Source organism: Taurulus bubalis (assembly GCF_910589615.1).
Source record: "Taurulus bubalis genome assembly, chromosome: 18".
In the NCBI taxonomy this organism is placed as follows: domain Eukaryota; kingdom Metazoa; phylum Chordata; class Actinopteri; order Perciformes; family Cottidae; genus Taurulus; species Taurulus bubalis.
The window spans coordinates 10278185-10296680 of NC_136606.1; the positions used below are offsets into that span (position 1 = coordinate 10278185).

The 18496-nt window shown below is 40.3% G+C and overlaps 2 protein-coding genes across 2 annotated transcripts; one reads left to right on the forward strand and one right to left on the reverse strand.

Annotated features, from left to right (window-relative positions):
- Positions 1-9200: 9200 nt before the first annotated feature.
- Positions 9201-13975, forward strand: trim55b (tripartite motif containing 55b; the record flags this gene model as incomplete). Its single annotated transcript, XM_079234331.1, has 8 exons — positions 9201-9329; positions 9971-10140; positions 10859-11036; positions 11415-11510; positions 12146-12379; positions 12479-12501; positions 12846-12970; positions 13058-13975. 8 exons carry the CDS (start codon positions 9201-9203, stop codon positions 13231-13233), a joined length of 1131 nt encoding a protein of 376 aa, XP_079090457.1. The 3' UTR covers positions 13234-13975.
- Positions 13976-15058: 1083 nt separating this feature from the next.
- crhb (corticotropin releasing hormone b) lies at positions 15059-16467 on the reverse strand. Its single transcript, XM_079234333.1, has 2 exons — positions 16379-16467; positions 15059-15957 (listed from the first exon to the last, which is right to left on the reverse strand). Exon 2 carries the CDS (start codon positions 15935-15937, stop codon positions 15431-15433), a length of 507 nt encoding a protein of 168 aa, XP_079090459.1. The 5' UTR covers positions 15938-15957; positions 16379-16467; the 3' UTR covers positions 15059-15430.
- Positions 16468-18496: the final 2029 nt, after the last annotated feature.

Consider the following 18496-nt stretch of genomic DNA (forward strand, 5'->3'; position numbering starts at 1 on the left):
GAGGGAAACCCCGACGTTTCATCCCGTCCGCCGAGATCCCGGTGAGTTTAAAGGAAACGTAACGGCACGTAACGCAAAACTATCAACCAAAAGACGACGAATTAACACGTTAAGTGGTGTTTATTTCCCTATAACTGCCTACCTATCGTGCTAAACATTCGCCTACTGTATGGTTTTAAAGCACACACCACCTGCCAGAGATGGTGCTGTTGAAGCGAGCAAAAGAAACCGCCCTTGTCTAGAATAAGCCAATGGCGTTACGGTTGATATTATAACCTCCTCGCTGATTGGACGACGCGGCTTAAGCGGTATAAACCGACTAATGTGATTGGCTCTGCGGTCAGGGCGATCCCAAGACCTATATGAGCAGTCGTTTGCAGACGGCGTGGACTTTCTCAAGGGTATTCCTCCACAACGGGGCTTGCCCTGCAGCGGTCCACATCATTGCCTGTGATTACCTTCCTCTCATGACTCATACTCTTGGGAGCCGAGACACACCGGGAGTTTGAAATGCAGCCAAGGAAGTACAGCAAAATGTTGCAGCTTTGTAAGGCTGAAGCAATTGGCTTCGTATGACTACGTGTGGTGGTGACTCAACTCAAGACAAGCTGATTGCATTTGTAAAGCCGACTCTGAGTTACTAATTCTACTGACTGCTTGCATTATTTAGGTTTATGTGTCTGCACCAAATGCCCCTTAGATAATGGACCGTTGTTTTGTTGGTTTTATTATTACTATTGTGTTATTATTTTTGCAAGGTACAAATGTGTCAAATAATTCCACAAGAAAAACCCCACCGCTCTAACGGACCATAACATGGACATTTTTCACTGGAGGCTTCTGTGACATGCCCATGTGCTGGGGGACAATGGATGTGCCATGGCAACAGGCAGGCCCAGTGCCAGTGGAGGCGTAATCCCCTCCTCATTTCCATGGGTCTGAAAGCAGTTCCCCACAACCGTACCCCCCACAAAGAGGTCCTGCATCTTTTACAGGCAACTAAGGCAACAAAACAACAACATCAAATGTGTCATAGACATGTGTGCAAGGAGTAATAGAATAAGCAACTCAAGTAGAGGTACGCTGGGATTTGATCTCAATTGTATTTAAAGTGAGATACCTTTTTTTGAAACGACAACTACCTAATGAGTATTAGTGACCGTCACAGTTACTCAGCTACATAGGTTCACTAGAAGGCACATGTCGTAATCTGACTAAACCATTTCAAAATGTATTCCCCACACAAACTCACAAAAATAGTATTTGTTTCAAGGGAAACGTAGATCAGTCAAACCTAAATGTATTTCTTTACTCTTTATATACACAGTATATAAACATATACAATATAAAACATTGTGAAAGTTGAATTACTGAATTAGCGAGCAGTACAAGAAGGTGAAACACCTTCTCAGTAACTACTTTGAAATAATTACTCTCCACTCTGGATGGTGTAACACCTTGTGGCTGAGAATACGCCATAAAAAACTTTTGATCTTAACTGCTACTTTTCCCCAAGTGTTAGTGTAAATTACTAACAAGTCACATCTTGATGTTTATAGGTATTTGCAGCAAACAGAGCAGAGAAGGTCAACCACACATGGGCGGGTCCATTTTTCCATTCAGTTTTCAAACCTGTTGTTGCCACACAACTCTGGAACTGTTTGATGTGGCATATGACGGTGTCAATGACACAGTGTGTGCGCACAGGACAGCACGTATTTTACACTCACTCCTCCTAGTGTATGTGGGAAAAGGATTTGCGGTTATTTAATTTCTTCCACGGAGCTTTTTTATTGCCACATTCACACATTGGCGCAACTAAAACACGCCATGCACGTACATGCACACGCCTTTGTAGTGTACAGGTGTGTTTAATTGTAGCATCAGCCTCAGGAGCTTTAGTCAGGCAGGTGAACCGCATACCTGCTGATTCCCCTGGAGGGTACAGGTACGGCATCTGCTTGAGAGCCAAAGCTCCACTCCCCCTGACTATTTCAGCTGAAAGCTCTCTGGAGACTGATTGCCATCCGCCATGCTGTCCCTAATTGATTTACCTGTTACCCTCTGACAACACTGTGGGTGTCACAGGAGTCATTATCTATCGCTTAATTGCCCACACAGCAGTGTTTTAAGTCTTTGACATATCTGCATCTATACACAGACTTTACCTACTGCGGATGTTTTAAAATCTCCAATTTGATGTAAGTGCACATCTCCTTCTAATGACTGTCTAATATTTTGCGAAACCAATTAATTCCATCACAATTCACTATTCATATTCATATATGTATATATATATATATATATATATATATATATATATATATATATATATATATATATATATATATATATATATATATATATATATATATATATATGCACCTGTTATCTCACTCCTATTACAATGGATTACTATACCCATCTGATTGAATATCAAGAAACAAACAGCATTATTTAGTTTAGACTATATATTAGATGCCATTACAAACACCTTCAAAATATTTTGTGTGTATTAAGAGCCACCTTGTGGTGAAAAAGAGCACCTACAAGGACGGTGTGCTTGTAGGGTCTAAATTAATTAAAGAAACATTAAGGTTAATTGGGGTATATCTCAACTATACTTTAAAGAAGTAGGTTTCTTGGTCTGTAATCAGAGTATTAATTGTGTAGTCAAACCGATATTTGGTTTATATTCTCCTATATATATATATATATATATATATATATATATATATATATATATATATATATATATATATATATATAAACTACACTTTATAATACCTGCCAAATAAAAACTAAATGTTGTGAACCTGGCATATATGTGTGTGTGTGTGTGTGTGTGTGTGTGTGTGTGTGTGTGTGTGTGTGTGTGTGTGTGTGTGTGTGTGTATTTGTACATGTGTATATTTGTATATGTATGCAGTGGGGAAAAGGATGTAGTGTAAAATGTCCAGAAGGGCTAAACCTAACGACTGCGTCCCAGATAACATCAATGAGTGACAGTTTAATTTGTTATTAATGTTTTATTAAAGTGACACATTTCTTGTTCCATCCACAAATGAATCAATACAACTAACCACAAACAAGTACAATGTATGCCCCAATGGGATGTGAGCCAAATAAAGAGAAATGTTTGTATTTTGTGCTCCTAGACTTTTGTGGGCGGTTTAGCGCTCCACCTTGGATCCCCTTGTTGAAGCACAACCTCCTTTTACAGGTGACGACTGCAGCAATGTCAATATGCAGTAGTGCACCTCCTGGACAGTCTGTCCTCTTCCTACCACTAGATGGCACTCTTTTACTTTATTAGGGGCCAGTGGGCTTCACTGTCACAGCTCCTCAGCACAAACTACAGTACAATGGTCCTTTTTATCAGCATCAACATTCAGATTGTTTATTGATTGGCATCGTTTATTCAAACAAAATATGGATGGAAAAATGAAATGAAACAGTGATAGCAGCAACAACAAAATAATCTAAACTCTCAAAGATTGATGGACTGGATGTTGAAGCTCACAAGCTGGCACTATTTGGATGTCCGTTAGAAGACCGTCTCTCTCTTCCCGATCTTTGGGATAAGATATATATTTATATCTAATAAATAAAGTTGATACTACAGTTTAGGTGTCTTTTGTGAAAAATCGTTTAATCATTTCATTTTGCTTCTAAAATGTGCATGTCTACCACGTGTTGTTGAGACATCCAGATTTAAATGGTGAGTAATCCCAGAGGGATTGTCAGATTATTTATCGTGTACCCGATTTACAGAACCACAACAACTGTAAGAATGTCTTGCTGATTCACACTATCTCTGTACAGAAGAAAGAAAATAAAAACTTGATGATGACTTTGCATTAACACCAGTCTCTTTATCTTCTCCTCTTCTCCTCTTAGGGTCTCGGCCACAAGCTAAATTATTAAATTGCACAAATAAAAAAGTCTCAAAAGTAACTTCAGAGATCCATGAGAGTAAATGCTCATGCAGGTTCATAACAGAGCCAGCATTCTGCATGTGTCCTGTACCCTCAGTGTAACCTGTTTCATGCAGACAGGCTCTTGCTGTGTAAACACACAGTTGCTGGATGTTGTCAAATCCCTCTGGTTCACTTCACTTTGAATGTTAGGATGAGACAGTGTGGACTGCACTCCTTGAGGTGCAGAGGGTGTGAGGTTAAAGCCAAGCTGAGGGAAGCACTTGAATGCTGAGCGCCTATTAGCCCATGAGCTGCAGTGGTGACTGTGAAAACAGGCTGACGTCTCTTCTACGTCATCGTATGGGAGAGGGTGTTACATAAAACTCTGTGTGGACATCAGGTTTGATTTAATCTTTCTTATTGTCAAGTGACTATGAAGGAAATGACAAAGGGCATTGACAAAACTGAACATTTCGATCATCGTGCAAATCCACTAGCTGTAACCGTACTTATGCTTGCATTGGCTTATCCGTATTAAACCGCCTCATGACTACTGTGAGTATAACTATAGTTACTCAAGAAGAGTCTGTCCTAAACATGTTACTGTTTGGGATAAAGTGCAAGACCTCTTCGGAAGTTTCAGGTTGAGGGGAGGCCTACCAGTAGGAACATTTACCTCTGTTACTGTTAAAGAATATATTAGTTATTTGTACCTTTTAAAACAAAGTAATTTAATGTGTACTCCAGATTGATTTTGCATGTGTTATTCCATTTTAAACCACATTTATTACATAGATAATATGTAAACTGGCTGTAATCATTTCAAACTATTTCCCCCATGAATTAGTATTTTACTTTTTTAATGTAATAAATCATATGGGAAATACCAATCATGATAATAACAGTGTTGTCTGCTTATATTTAATTTAGGTTTAGATTATTTTTAGAATTACCTTAATTTATATATTTGTGAAAATCCCAAGAACATTGAATTACTGATCATTTACAATGGTTAGTAGTTTTGTACTAGTCAGTACTAGTAATTCTAAATAGGGTTACATTTACAGAAAGGTGACAGTAGTTAGTTATTTATAAAATGTTGATATTTTGTTTCACCCCAAGTGATGTTTTGAGGTTCCGGACGTCATTTCACTGGATCGTTTAAGGACAAACGGGAAAAAGCAGAAATAGAGCACATTTTCTAAGAATGCTGACAAAGACCTTTTTAAATCACATGCAACCACTGCTTACCATCTGTATGAATACAATATGACTCCCACCTAACTGAAATATTCAACAGAGCAGATGGCACCTTTTTGCTTCGTACCCTGTTCCGGTCCCATATACACTTTTATCTTGCTTATGAACTTACCTTTATGTGCCTGGTTGTGTGTGTTTTATGAGCGTGGGAGTAGCTGCAGACCCTTTAACTATATCATCCCAACCCCATGAACCACCACTGAGACAAATAGAGGAGCAGGAGGGCCACACTGAGCTCTTTAAACTGGAAGCTTCTGTCTGACTTTTACATTTTGTAATGAAGCAATCTTCATCCTGCTCTTAATTGGCCAATCTTCTATCTTTATTGCACTTTGCTTCCAGCAGACACGGCATTATTATCAGACAGTAATGGCTCAAAAATTATGAATTCCCTTCAAATACATAACCCAGAAGAACATCTTCTTAATTGAGCCATCTAAAGGGGAGCGTTTGCCCTGCTGTGAATGAATATGTAATCATACTAGTTCAGACATTTTTAAAGACTACTAATTAAAACTGATTAATTAACTGACAAAGAAAACATTTATTTATGTATATATATAAACATAAAGGAGGAATCAGGTGAAACACACATCCCTATACTTATCATATAGAATGGCAAGTCTGCTATTTTACATTTTCAAAGATTTACAAACCATGAGTCACAGACACTTTTCACTTGACAGTTGGATTTAAAAGTGAGTATGTTTTGTTCAGACCTGTGGTTTGTTGACGCCAACTGAAACAAAGAGAGAAATTAGAAGAGAGGGGGCTTGATAATGACACCCATTGATTTTCAGTGAAAACATATGTCTGACATGTTTTTTATGACTCACTGACGTGCTTGTGTGTAAAGCATTGTGAGCGTCGCTATTATAAAAGGAATAGAGGTGCAAAGAAGGCAAATGTCATGTTGGATGAGTCAGAGGGGAAAAAGTGAGATGAAAATCAACATTAGTAGTGCTTATTGGACACAGACTTCTTTATATCTTCAAATATAATGTAATCACCTCAGAAAAACACAACAGTAATGACATTTTATGAAAACACCAATGGGCACCAATGTGCTATTTAGAGGGCCTTGCATCCGTTGTGGTTTCATCCCAGACGCCTCCTGTATCGGACGTGTCCTTGAGCAAGACACTGAATCCCAAAGTGCTTCTGACAGGAATAGAGAAAATATCTAGTTATTTAATTTAATGTTATTTTAATTAATACAAACCAGGTGCAATGAAACACCTTCAGAGTTGCTGCTTTTTCTTCTTCATAATCAAGCTGTAAAATGTCATCCACACAATGAAGCTGGGAACCACAAAAAGTTTCAAGGATCTTAACTCATTACTGTCAGATGCCACCATGAGGAGAAGTTTTAGACCAAAACAGCCCAAACACCATTGTAGCAAACACATATTTAATTTCTCTTCTTGGTTTCTTTTTTAATTATTCTTATGTATTTATTTCATTTATTTATAATTTACTTTATTATGTCCCTTCTTCCTATCTTGGCTAATTCATAAGTCACTTTTCAGACTGTGAACTCTGTATACTGCAAGTTAAGTAAGGCTGTATGAATTTAGCGCATGATTTACATTCGTGCTTGTCATCCAGCCTCTATTATTGGCAAGCACACACATAACTCATGACAGAGATTACACTAGAAATACTTAACATTCACAAACAAACTAACACACACGATTTACAGAGGCATATCAAATATGGACGATAAGCTGGGGAACAATAAAGAAAGGAAAAAAGGATAAATTGAAAGCTACTATTGACTCTGCTGCCCGTCTGGATTTAGAAGACACAATGGCCATCCTATTATTTAAGAAATATGTCCAAATATAACAGCTTTCTTGAGTATGGCATTGCTAACTGTATATCCAAAGGTCCTCGATCCTTGACAGGAACATGTCTCTCTGAAACCCAAATGCTTACCAAGTGTAGAGAATATGTAAAATATCTCTTAATAACTCATACAAATAGGGGAGTGTCTTATTGTGAATGATGAATGTGAATCAGACATCTCTGTCGTAAATATAATTTAGGTAGATAGCTATAATTAATTGACCAAATGAAAATAAAATTGCCTTAATTTTACCTCATTATCTTCAAGATTAAATTCCAAATCCATGGCAACATTGGTGTGGTTAGGGCAAGCAGAGAATCCTCCCAATTGGTCGGTAAAAGATGGAGATTTTGGAAAAGGACCAGAGCGATTGGCTGAGAACCCTGGCAAAAGATGGAAATTGAAGCCGTAATTCGCTGTCAGCACAAAATCCCCCTAAATCCAGGACTATCAAAAGGAACAAGGATCCATGAAAAAACATATCCTCCTTCGAGCCGGATTTGAACCAGCGACCTAAGGATTTCCATGTAACCACTACAGTCCTCCGCTCTACCAACTGAGCTATCGAAGGGACATGTCACGATCTGGGTCATTACGTTTCTTGTATGATAATACATGAACCTGGATTTCTATTTGTGAAGTAATTTATTGTACTGTGTTACTACGTGAGCTTCAATTGCGTGTGCATTGTTCCATTTTTGTGGACAAAAGTTTAACTGTAGGCACTTCTTTTCTTTGAATGGCACCACATAACCAAGTTTGTTATACCATATGCTCATTCACTACTGTCTTACCTCTATTGGTGATGTAACAGACATTCTTTTATTTCATTAGGTAAATTAGTGTTATGGCTTTCTGAGCCATCTTAAACCATGGCACGCTGATTTGTATACATTTGGTAAGACATGTCAATATAAAACCAGCATTATTTGTTCATCACAGTACAGTCATAGTTTGTAGTTTATAGCTAGAAATACGCCACGTACTCAAAACGACATTGCGTACAGGCGCTTCCCTACGTAGAAAATAGCAAATCCCTTCCGACGTCTTTTCAAGGGGAATTAGCTCAGATGGTAGAGCGCTCGCTTAGCATGCGAGAAGTAGCGGGATCGATGCCCGCATTCTCCAGGGACACTTTTCTTTTTCTACAAATCTTTTTTGTTGTTCTATTTCAAACTGTTTCTACGAATTATAATTGAAATATACAGTCAAATATTGTTGGCCTGTTTGGTTTGCATGATTTTCTTTACTAGTAACTTTAATGATGGACCAAGGAATAAAATAAAGGTTGAATACAACTCTCATGGGTGTGAAGCCAACTTTAGCTGTCCAAACCAATAGCTAACTTAGCTAACATTACTGAACAAAAACTATTCATTTTAAAGAAGACACCATTATGTAATGCTGTTAAAACATACAGTCCCTTTTCTGGTGTATGTATTTACGTTAGGTAACCAACGTTTTAAGTTAAGTAACCTACCTTCCATTTGGTGCACAAAGTTGCTGCTTTGACGTTCAATTACCAGGGTACAAACGTTATGCCCTAATTGTATTGACCTCTTTGTATATAAAGTTACTTAGATAGCTCAGATATAACTTGTTTCAACATAATATTGTGTTTTGAGAACTAAAGCATGAATAGAATTGACAATCATCTATTGTGCACTCAGGGACTACAGGCAAAATATAGATTTACTTGTTCGGAGCATGTTGGTGATGCTGTATTTGACGTAAACCCACATATTCATGGTCGCCTGGACGTCATTAATAACTGATTTCTAGATGTGATGTAAAGCCTCCACCTCCTTTAACTCCCCAAACACACACACTGCACAGACAGTCACCTCTGATAACAGTGTGTAGAGGATGCATGTTAGTGAGTTTGGAAGGCAGCTGTTCAGTACTGCCCCTGCTCAGTTTCAAATATGGGCACGGCAAAAATGGCAACCTTTGACGTGACAGCAATAGCTGCTAAAAACAGAACTGACACCAGCTAGATAGGAGCCCACACCCGCTCGGACGAGAGCTGCAGGCCTAGGCTCCAGCCTGACTCGGGCCTACAGAAGATAGCTCAAAGAAACGGATTGTTGTTCTCAAGTTCCCAGCTTGTGTGGTTTTATCTAAGTAGGCTTTGCTGTTGTTTTACGTCCTGCTAGAAGCGCTCGTCTAAAATGAACACCATGGATAACCTGGAGAAACAGCTGATTTGTCCCATATGCCTGGAAATGTTTACAAAGCCTGTGGTTATCCTGCCCTGCCAGCACAACCTTTGCAGAAAATGTGCCAACGATGTTTTCCAGGTAAGCAACTGAAGACAAATGCCACTGATCAGTTTAGTAGATAGTTAAAACATTATGAGGAAAGTATTTCTAAACTTGAGGAACACTGCTTTTGGTTTATAATCAGCATATCCAACTAACAGCCGATGTCATGTGAACCATGGAGCTTTGAATAAACTTCCCCTTTATTCAAGGCTAAACCAGTAACTGTTTGGGCAGCAAAGATTACATGTTTATAATATGTATATTGTATTGTATTGTCTGTATAGTATTTCAGGCAGAAAAGATGCCCTTTTGTGTCACAACTGATCACAATTAAACAAGTAAGGCTATGTTTACAAACAATATTTACATATAATGAATCATTACCAGCATCAGAAAACATTGACAGCTTGGGAAGTTTGAGGTTTATTTGTTGTTAGGCGTTAGTCCCTTCATTAGAACAGCTGTGAACCGGTTTGGGATGATAGCAGGGCAGTTCAATGTTTTTATTCTTGGTTTCGGGGTTTCACTTTGTATTATCGACTGCTATTTGATTAGATTCACATTGTATCACTATTGAGTGAAATTATTTAATACATTGTTGCAAACTAGATTGATTTATCAGTTAAAGCAATGTCCCATTATACTAAATATGAGGTTTGAATTGTACTCGTTTACAGGCCTCAAACCCATACCTGCCAACAAGAGGTGGCTCGCTGACGTCCGGCGGCCGCTTCCGATGCCCGTCATGCAGACACGAGGTGGTTCTGGACAGGCACGGTGTTTACGGGCTGCAGAGGAACCTGCTGGTGGAGAACATCATCGACATGTTCAAACAGGAGTCCAGCAGGTGAAACAGATCAGATACACAGATGTGCTCTGTTCAGTTTATCTGAGTCACTCGTGATCATGTCACTACAGTTTTACCTCCAGAGTTCAGAGAAAAGCTTTGTTGATCAGGCAGAGGGCAGTGAGCAGATGATAGTAGAAGAGAACGAGGATAAACTGGTGGCGCGATGGCAAGAAGTGTAGAAGTTGCTGATGTGGCCGGTGGCTTCTGAGTCAGACAGCTGGATGACAGGTTTCTGGTTTTAGTCGTCTATCTAAAGAGGATTTCCCTGATCTGAGTAGTTGGCTGTATTGCCAAAAGGTCTGTCTGATTTAAGATCCACAGCACTCAACAACCTCACAATGGAGCAAGAATTTGTGGCATCATTGTAAGTTAAATGTTTTACGGATAATTAGCTGATATTTTGAATTGTTTTTATGGGATACATTGACCTGACAATGTGAGTATTTGTTATTAAGAAAAGATAGACATCCACAGAAATCGAACACAATGCTATTCAAGTGCACCCACACCTGTTTTCTACACAGTGTAATAGTGACGTATTGATTACAGTGCTGACAGCCAATGTGCACAGCAAGGGGGGACTGATGGATCGTCAATAAGCTACCAAGATGTGTACCTGTGACATTATCAAACCGACATTACATGTCACATCAATATGCACTGAAATGTACGGCCTGGACAGGAAGATAATCAGGTTTTCTCTAAACCTCAACAGCAGCAAGCCGGCGCCGGAGAGAAAGGAAGAAACGCCCATGTGTGATGTTCACGAAGAAGAGAAGATCAACATCTACTGTGTGACCCACGGTGTGCCCACATGCTCCATGTGCAAAGTATTTGGAGTGCACAAAGACTGTGAGGTGGCGCCCATCACAAGCATCTACCAGACAAAGAAGGTGAGGCCTGAAATGCTCACGGAGATCATAAATACTGTCCATCATGAGAGGCACAGACATATTCTTATTAGACATATCATATTAGTATCACTTAAATGGCACTTACTGATAGCACTTTGTAGTTTTACTTTATTGAAGAAATTGTACTTTCTTGATTCTTGTTCTGAGTTTGTACTCATGATTGAATGCACCTATTGTAAGTCGCTTTGGATAAAAGCGTCAGCTAAATGAAATGTAATGTAATGTAATATTCACAGACATGTGATTGTGTTTCACACAAACCGTGTTTTTTTAACCGTGAATTACATTCACATGTGGAACAAGTTTGTCCCAGTTCTGAATCACACTTACTCTGTCACGTCCTTGCCCCCCCTCCAGACGGAGCTGAGTGACGGGATTGCCATGATGGTTGGTAACAACGACAGGATGCAAGGCATCATCAGTCAGCTGGAGGAGGCCTGTCGTGCCATAGAGGTCAGCAGCGTCCAACTGGCCGCTCACTCACGCAGCAAGCCTCGCTCTGAGCACACACTGATGCACCTGCACTCACCTGCACAGACGCGACGTGTCCTTGTCTCCGTCACTCTGTCTGCTTTTTATCTGTCTGTAGGTGGAGAGGGGGGAAATTGATATCTTGCTGCCTCTGTCTGTCTTACACTCTCTTTTTCACATTTTCTACGACATGCACTTTGCGGTGCACTTCACTCTGCCTCTGGCTCATTGACATTAAAAATGAGCAGTGTAAATTGAGGAGAGAGACAGCTTTCTTGTGGTTCATGTGCCGCAGTTGGACATATTAAGGAGAAAACTGGAATGGCTCAAGTCCCACATGTGTCACCCTCAGTGGTGTCACTCAGGACTCACAAGCAGAATGAGCTTCACTGTCCTTTGCTGCATGTAGCTGATGGGCAGAAGATGGCGAATCAGAACATTTTGTGTTTTACAACACTTTCACAACAAAAAAAGCAACAACTATTACAAACGTTCTTGAATTGTCTTAACTCTGTTGTACCCTAGAGTAGCATGTACATACACTTCTCACCCATAAAACTGCGAGGAATGATTGTTATGAATGTGTCTTCTTCTGTCTCGTACACGTGGATGCATAGGAGAATGGTCGGAAGCAGAAGACGCTGGTGTGTGAGAGGCTTGACCAGCTCTACTCCATCCTGGAGGGGAAGAAGAGGGAAATGAGTCAGAAGGTGACGGCCGAACAGGATGAGAAGGTGAACTATATCCGGGGTCTGACCCGGAAGTATGGAGACCACCTGGAGGAGAGCTGTAAGGTGGTGGAGTTGGGCATCCAGACTATGGAGGAGCCGGAAATGGCTTTATTTCTACAGGTCAGAGTCAATACCAAACGGGATTCAAAATGTGTGTATAAAATCCATAGAAAATAGTAACATTTATCAATATTGATCATATGTATATGTCTCCTTCAGAACACAAAGCCTCTCCTCAAAAAGTGAGTCTATGCATCACAGAATACACCAACAATAGCGGAAACATAGTATACAGTATGTAACAACATATTGACAATCCAAGATTATAATCCTTCTCTTGTGAATGATTCACCAAATGTCCATCTGCACCTAAACCCCGAGGTCACACCTGCTCTCCAGGAGCCGTCGACCGTGATTCTGTGAAATGCTGCAAATCGTTATCTTTAGCTGGGGCATCCCGAAATAACTCATGGGACGTGCTAAACATTACAGATGGATTACTGTGTATATATAACAAGTGTTACATTGACTGTCTGGGGGGGATTTTTTTCTTTTTCATAATGCTAATTGCACCTTTTGCACTCAGGCTTGCAGAAGCATCCAGTACAGCCCACCTGGACAAAGTTGAGCGCGGCTACGAGAATATGGATCATTACACCGTGGACTTCAAGAAAGAGGGCACGGCCCTGCGTAGCCTCGACTTCCTCCTAGGTGAACGGACAGAGTGGGTGGAGGCAGCAATGTACTGCTTACAGCTCTGACTTGTAGTAACTCCTCTTTTTTTTTGTGCATCTACAGATGATGAAGATGAGGATGAAGAGGATGATGACGGAGAAGCAGACACAGAGGAAGGCGAGGGGGCCCAGACTGTTTCGGGAGGCAGCAGTGCTGTTACAGCCGCCTCCGTCCAACCATCTGCCCCGCAGCAGAGTAACTCCTCCCCAAGCGCAGCCAAGAGCGCGACCTCGTCCTAGCTGTCAGCCGCTGGCCCCGGATTTTTTTTTTTTCCAGGAGCACAATAAGTTTTGCTCCTAGATTTTGATTTCATATCAGTTGTGATACTTTTCCCCCAGATTGGGGAACACGAGACAGATTTAGATCTGTGCCGAAGGGAAACTCTGAGTTGCAGAGGTAGATCTAAAGGAAGAGACAGAAGTTTCAATTCCCTTCTCTCTCTCTTATATTGTGATTATGTTAGAGTGCATCCCTGCACGGTGACTGATCTCATATTTTTAGGTCTGGTTACATTTTGGCGACTTCTTGCTTTTTTTGACGTACTGAATGACAAGCAGGCTATGGGTGGTTATTTTCAGAATTGATCTTTTTTTTATGTTGCTGACCTTTTGGGATTCCCTGCTTAAACTACATCATTAGCGAGCATGACAAGAGGGCCTCGGGTTTCCCTCCCGGTCGTACTTTTTTATGACTGGTATAACTTTATGAGTAGGGTAGCAGAGTAAAAACTCTCACTGTGACATTTCAGTATTTCATACACTTAACGGCTCATGTAATGTGTTGTATGCTTTATTGTATAACCCAGATATACTTTCCTACATGTAAAAATATCACATTTTGACATGTAACAGTGTATTATATATTACAATTATCATTAAAACTGAATTGTACAAACACTTAAAGTATAGTGTTTCTCAAATTTTGGATTAGCAAAAATACAACTGTTGGTATCCCTGTACTTACGGCCTCCCCCTGGACTGAATCACCAATGACATTTTGTTATGTAACACCTGTGTGTCTGTGTGTACGCATGTACAAAGAAAATTACATATTTTTCTCTTTCTCCCGTCCTTTATCTCTTCTTCAATTTCCATGTCAATTATTTTTGGCAAAGGCAATCCATCTAGAGAAGGCATTAGTGCAATTTCTGTACAGTATGGATGTGTTACCACTCCTGCCTACGTCCTACTGTACACGTCAGACTGCAGGGTGCCTCAAACCTTCAGTTATCTATTTGATGCCTCATCTTGCTGTGACTCCACTATTGAGGTAGTCCACCACAGAGACACATCTAATTATTGTACAGCGTCTCTCAGTGAGTTGGATCCTTTACAAATGGGCTCAATGCAGCACTAAGCCCCAAGTAGCTAAGTGGGCCAAACAGAATGGGATGACTCACACCCACAGCTCTTGTTTAGTTACACTATGGGTCAAGGATCAACACAGCGTGCGCACACACACACGCGCGAGTAAGCGCACGCACGATGACTTTCACACTCATTAGCTATCAGTGGTGCATCTTTCAGCTGTTGTCTTTTGCTGCAATAATGAGAATTTCTTGTTGAGGATTAATGGTTTAGGAGAAAGAATGCTATATGGGTGTTCTTCACCTGCATGACTGCCGGCCCTCTTACAGCACCCTGAGAAACATCTTTGGTAAATTTGTTGTTGTTGCAGCTCTTTTCATGTGTCAGAGAAGAGGCACGGCACTAACCCACGACTTGGCTCCAGAGCAATGCCACGGTTACACCATATAGGGTTTTTATATTCAGTTAGAATCAATATTTGTGGAGGCAAGACTCGAGAGGCAGTGGCAATTTTTGCTCTCTCAACCTACGGTCAACTTATATTCAATTTCTCCTTTGTAAGATTCCAACTCTATATGTCCAGAAACATTAGGAAAGTGTATGTTAATTAAATTAGTGATTAAAGTAACTGGTAATAGTTAATTTACATGGGAGTTATTATTAATTTATATGTAAGGATATCCACAGAGAAGTGTAAGCATTGCTTTTAATTTTTTATTAAAAAATATAGATAGATGTTCTCTTGCACAACAGAAAATGACTGGTTGCACATAAGTTTATTAACAAACATAAATATCATAAATACAAGGATTCATAATTTAAAACAAAACGCCACTTTTTTTTCAATGCAGTATTTCATGTCTCAACCAAAAGTATTTAATCTCAAATATGAAGAACGTGTGATTCTACATATTTGACACCAACATTAAAATGGCAAGGTACAATCGGATCATTATAAGTCAAGCCCATGTACGCTCCATAGTTTGAGTTTAAAGCTATAAATAATACGAGTGATAAAGCAGCACTATATTGTACAGAGCATGTGTTGTGCTGATGGAAAAAATGCAACAACAAAAAAAAGAAAAGAAAAGAAAGAGAAGGGAGATCTTTGGCGGATGGAAAGAGGTCATCATTTCCCGAAGAGCTCCATCATTCTTCTGTTATTTTGCGCTTGCTGGGCCAGCTGTTCCGCCTTGGACATCTCCATCATCTCCCGCAGCAGGTGGAAGGTCAGGTCCAGGGATATCGGCGGGTCCTCGGACCTCCTTCCCCTCTCCATCGACTCGTCCCCGCGGTCTCCGAAGTCGCTTATGAGCGCCCTGATGTTTCCAACTTTCCCTTGTAAAAGACGCCGCGTCAGCTGGAGTTGCAATGCTCTGTTGTAGATGCCAGGTGATCCGCCGGGATACATGGACGACGATGGGAAAGAGTTAGTGTCTCCGCTGCCCAGTCGGATAAAATACTCCTCTCCCAGTCGCTCCAGGATGGGGCCAGACTGCTGCTGCTGCTGGGAGTTTTGGGTTTGGGGAGCTGGGACGCGCAGGGCACCGCCAGGGCTTTCAATAGCCCGACATTCGTAGAGCGGTAAGAAGGCAACTAGCAGAATCACGGTGGTACCAAGTAAATTGAGCTTCATGTCAGGATATCAACAGGAATCTGAGAAGAAAATCAAAAGCTTTGATTATTTTTAAATCCCAACTGTAGTGTAAAATGTGCAGCGTAATGAGGAATTTACGCACATAACACCGGCATGGCATTACTGTGACTGTGTTGTAACTATAAAGAAAAGTGTTGCTGCTTATTTATGTTTTGAGGGATTTTGTGATACACTTAAATCTTCAGTAGTTATACGAAATAGTCTTGGTTAATTGGTCCGGAAAGAGAGATTGGTCAGTGATGGATAAACAGTGAAAGTTGAATTATTATTGCCTGCTACCTATACTTGTTTCCGGCTCTATACAACACAATCAAGTTTGAACATATAAAGCAATCACGAAGGATAAAACCGACTTGATAAATGAATGTCGAGAAAATGAGAAAATTCCAAATATTGCACGCAGAAAAAAGCTCTTCATACCTTTAATCTTTAGAGGAGGTCCAGTAGCCTTGTAGGTTGCCAGGTAGTTGGCGAGATGCCTCCCTCCTTCACTTCTTTGAAGAAACAAGTATACAGTTACTTAAAGAGTAGATGCTGAATGGACTTATATAGCCGCCCTCACGACAAGTGTCGCGCTCCAAACTGAGATTGAGTCTGCGCGTGCTTGCATGGGTGTAACGTGAAGGGACGCCTCTGACAAAGTGCTTTAGTTTAGATGAGATGAGTCATAAGTAAGTGTGCGCGCGCGTGCACCAGCGTTTACTTCTGTGCTTTCAGAATAGGCCTATAGGTGCCACACCTGCTGGCATTTTCACTTGAGAGGAGAATGTTTAAAAATGAAGAAAAAGAGTATTAAGTCAAGATAAGTTTTAAATTATGTTTTTTTTCTGTATCTCAGTCACATATGTGCAGAATATGATTTAAATGTGTTTTGCATGACACAAATATTCCTTATCAAACAAAAAACTACAGTGACTATTCTTTTGATAGACTCTGCAACAATGGCAGTGCCACAATACAGCTATGATAAATAATGAAGAGACTCAACATATTGGAAATGAATCAAATAGTTGCCGGTACAACAGGTATATTTTGGGGGAATCTATAAGACTGACTTTGTTTCTGCATATTGCATCACACTAATGATTCCACAGCAGGTTCCCAGCTGACCTGTGTGTGCAAACAGCTCAGGCTGAGACAGGGGGCATTGACTCCCAGTGATTCATTGCTGATGCACCTACGTCACTACCTCTGCCACTGGGGGCCTCGGACACCTCGCTTCTGAGGGGCCCACCGCCAAGCCACCTTTTCAAGATGGAGAGCTTAATCCCATACCAGCCATTAGAATCTTAAACAGTTTGATGATAAAAAGTAGAACTCTCTCTTGTCTGTTTCTCTGTCTGTTTCACATAGTTCAGCTTTTGTGCAATACAATAGCATTACTAACACCACTGTCTGTGGAAACTCTTTAAAAGTTGGCCCTTTTCCACTGAAGCATATACTCCAAATCTTTGTTAAGTCACCTTTCACGATGTGGGAAAAACCCTCCCATTATTCCTTAACAATAAATCCTAATTACTTTAGTGTATATGTCAAAGTAACTACTGTGCACTCACGGAAAATAATACTAATACTAATTTAAGAGACAGGACAGGAGAAAATCAGATTTTGTAAATGTAGTCATGAAGTACAAGGCAGATTTTTCTTCAGCATATGCCATCTTTAAAAAAAATCACATATTATCTTTAGACATTTCAGGTGCAGAGTGAATCCCACTCTGACCACCTAAAATGTCTAAGGATAATATGTGATTTAAAAAAAAAATGTTTCTCATAGCCTCTCCACTTTGCCACTCTTCATGCGCCGTGCTGCTTCAGGGGTCGGTGTCAGGTCCCATCATGAGAAACACATGTTGGCTGACACAAATAGAAAACACCGCCAGATGAGTGAGTGACTGCTCGTGGTCAACTCATGTCACCTCATTTTCCAATCACTGTCCCCACACAGATCACTGGGAATGAAATCCTCTCCTGTGATGCCACGCAGGCCGGAAAAGACTGAAGCTTTCATCATTATCCTTTTGTTTCCTCAATTAGGCCGAGTCTCTCAGGCGATTAGATTAGAAAAAAACTTTAATGAGTCTGTGTCCGCAGGTAGAAAATACACACAAAAAAATGATTAGATGAAAATCTGGACATGATAGAGTAGAAGTTCATCTCCATAAGTGCTTCTGAGAAAGGATTTTACACAACCAATGTCAGACAAACAAACTCTCCATGGCAACGGATTCTTTTAATTGATCATTTGCCTTTCTAATTGTGATCTGCTACGAACACAAGTGCTTCTCCACGAACTGTCCCTTCCTAAATAATTGGACAGCTTTCCCCAGCGGATTGAGCTGTGTTTTGCCTAATACTTCCGATGTTGTGCTCGACAAACTAATTTTGATAAACAAGGTCACTGTTGAACGGGTATGCTGGTGCTGATCAATGGGTCTGCACACTTACCACCACCTGACCTCCGTACTGTAGCTCAGGTGTCCTTCTGGTTTATAGTCTGCTTATATAACCTGTTATAAAAACACCTCTCTAATAGAAA

Coding starts and splice junctions, on each gene's coding strand:
- crhb (XM_079234333.1), bottom strand. CDS start 15,937: ATGAAGCTCAATTTACTTGGTACCACCGTGATTCTGCTAGTTGCCTTC.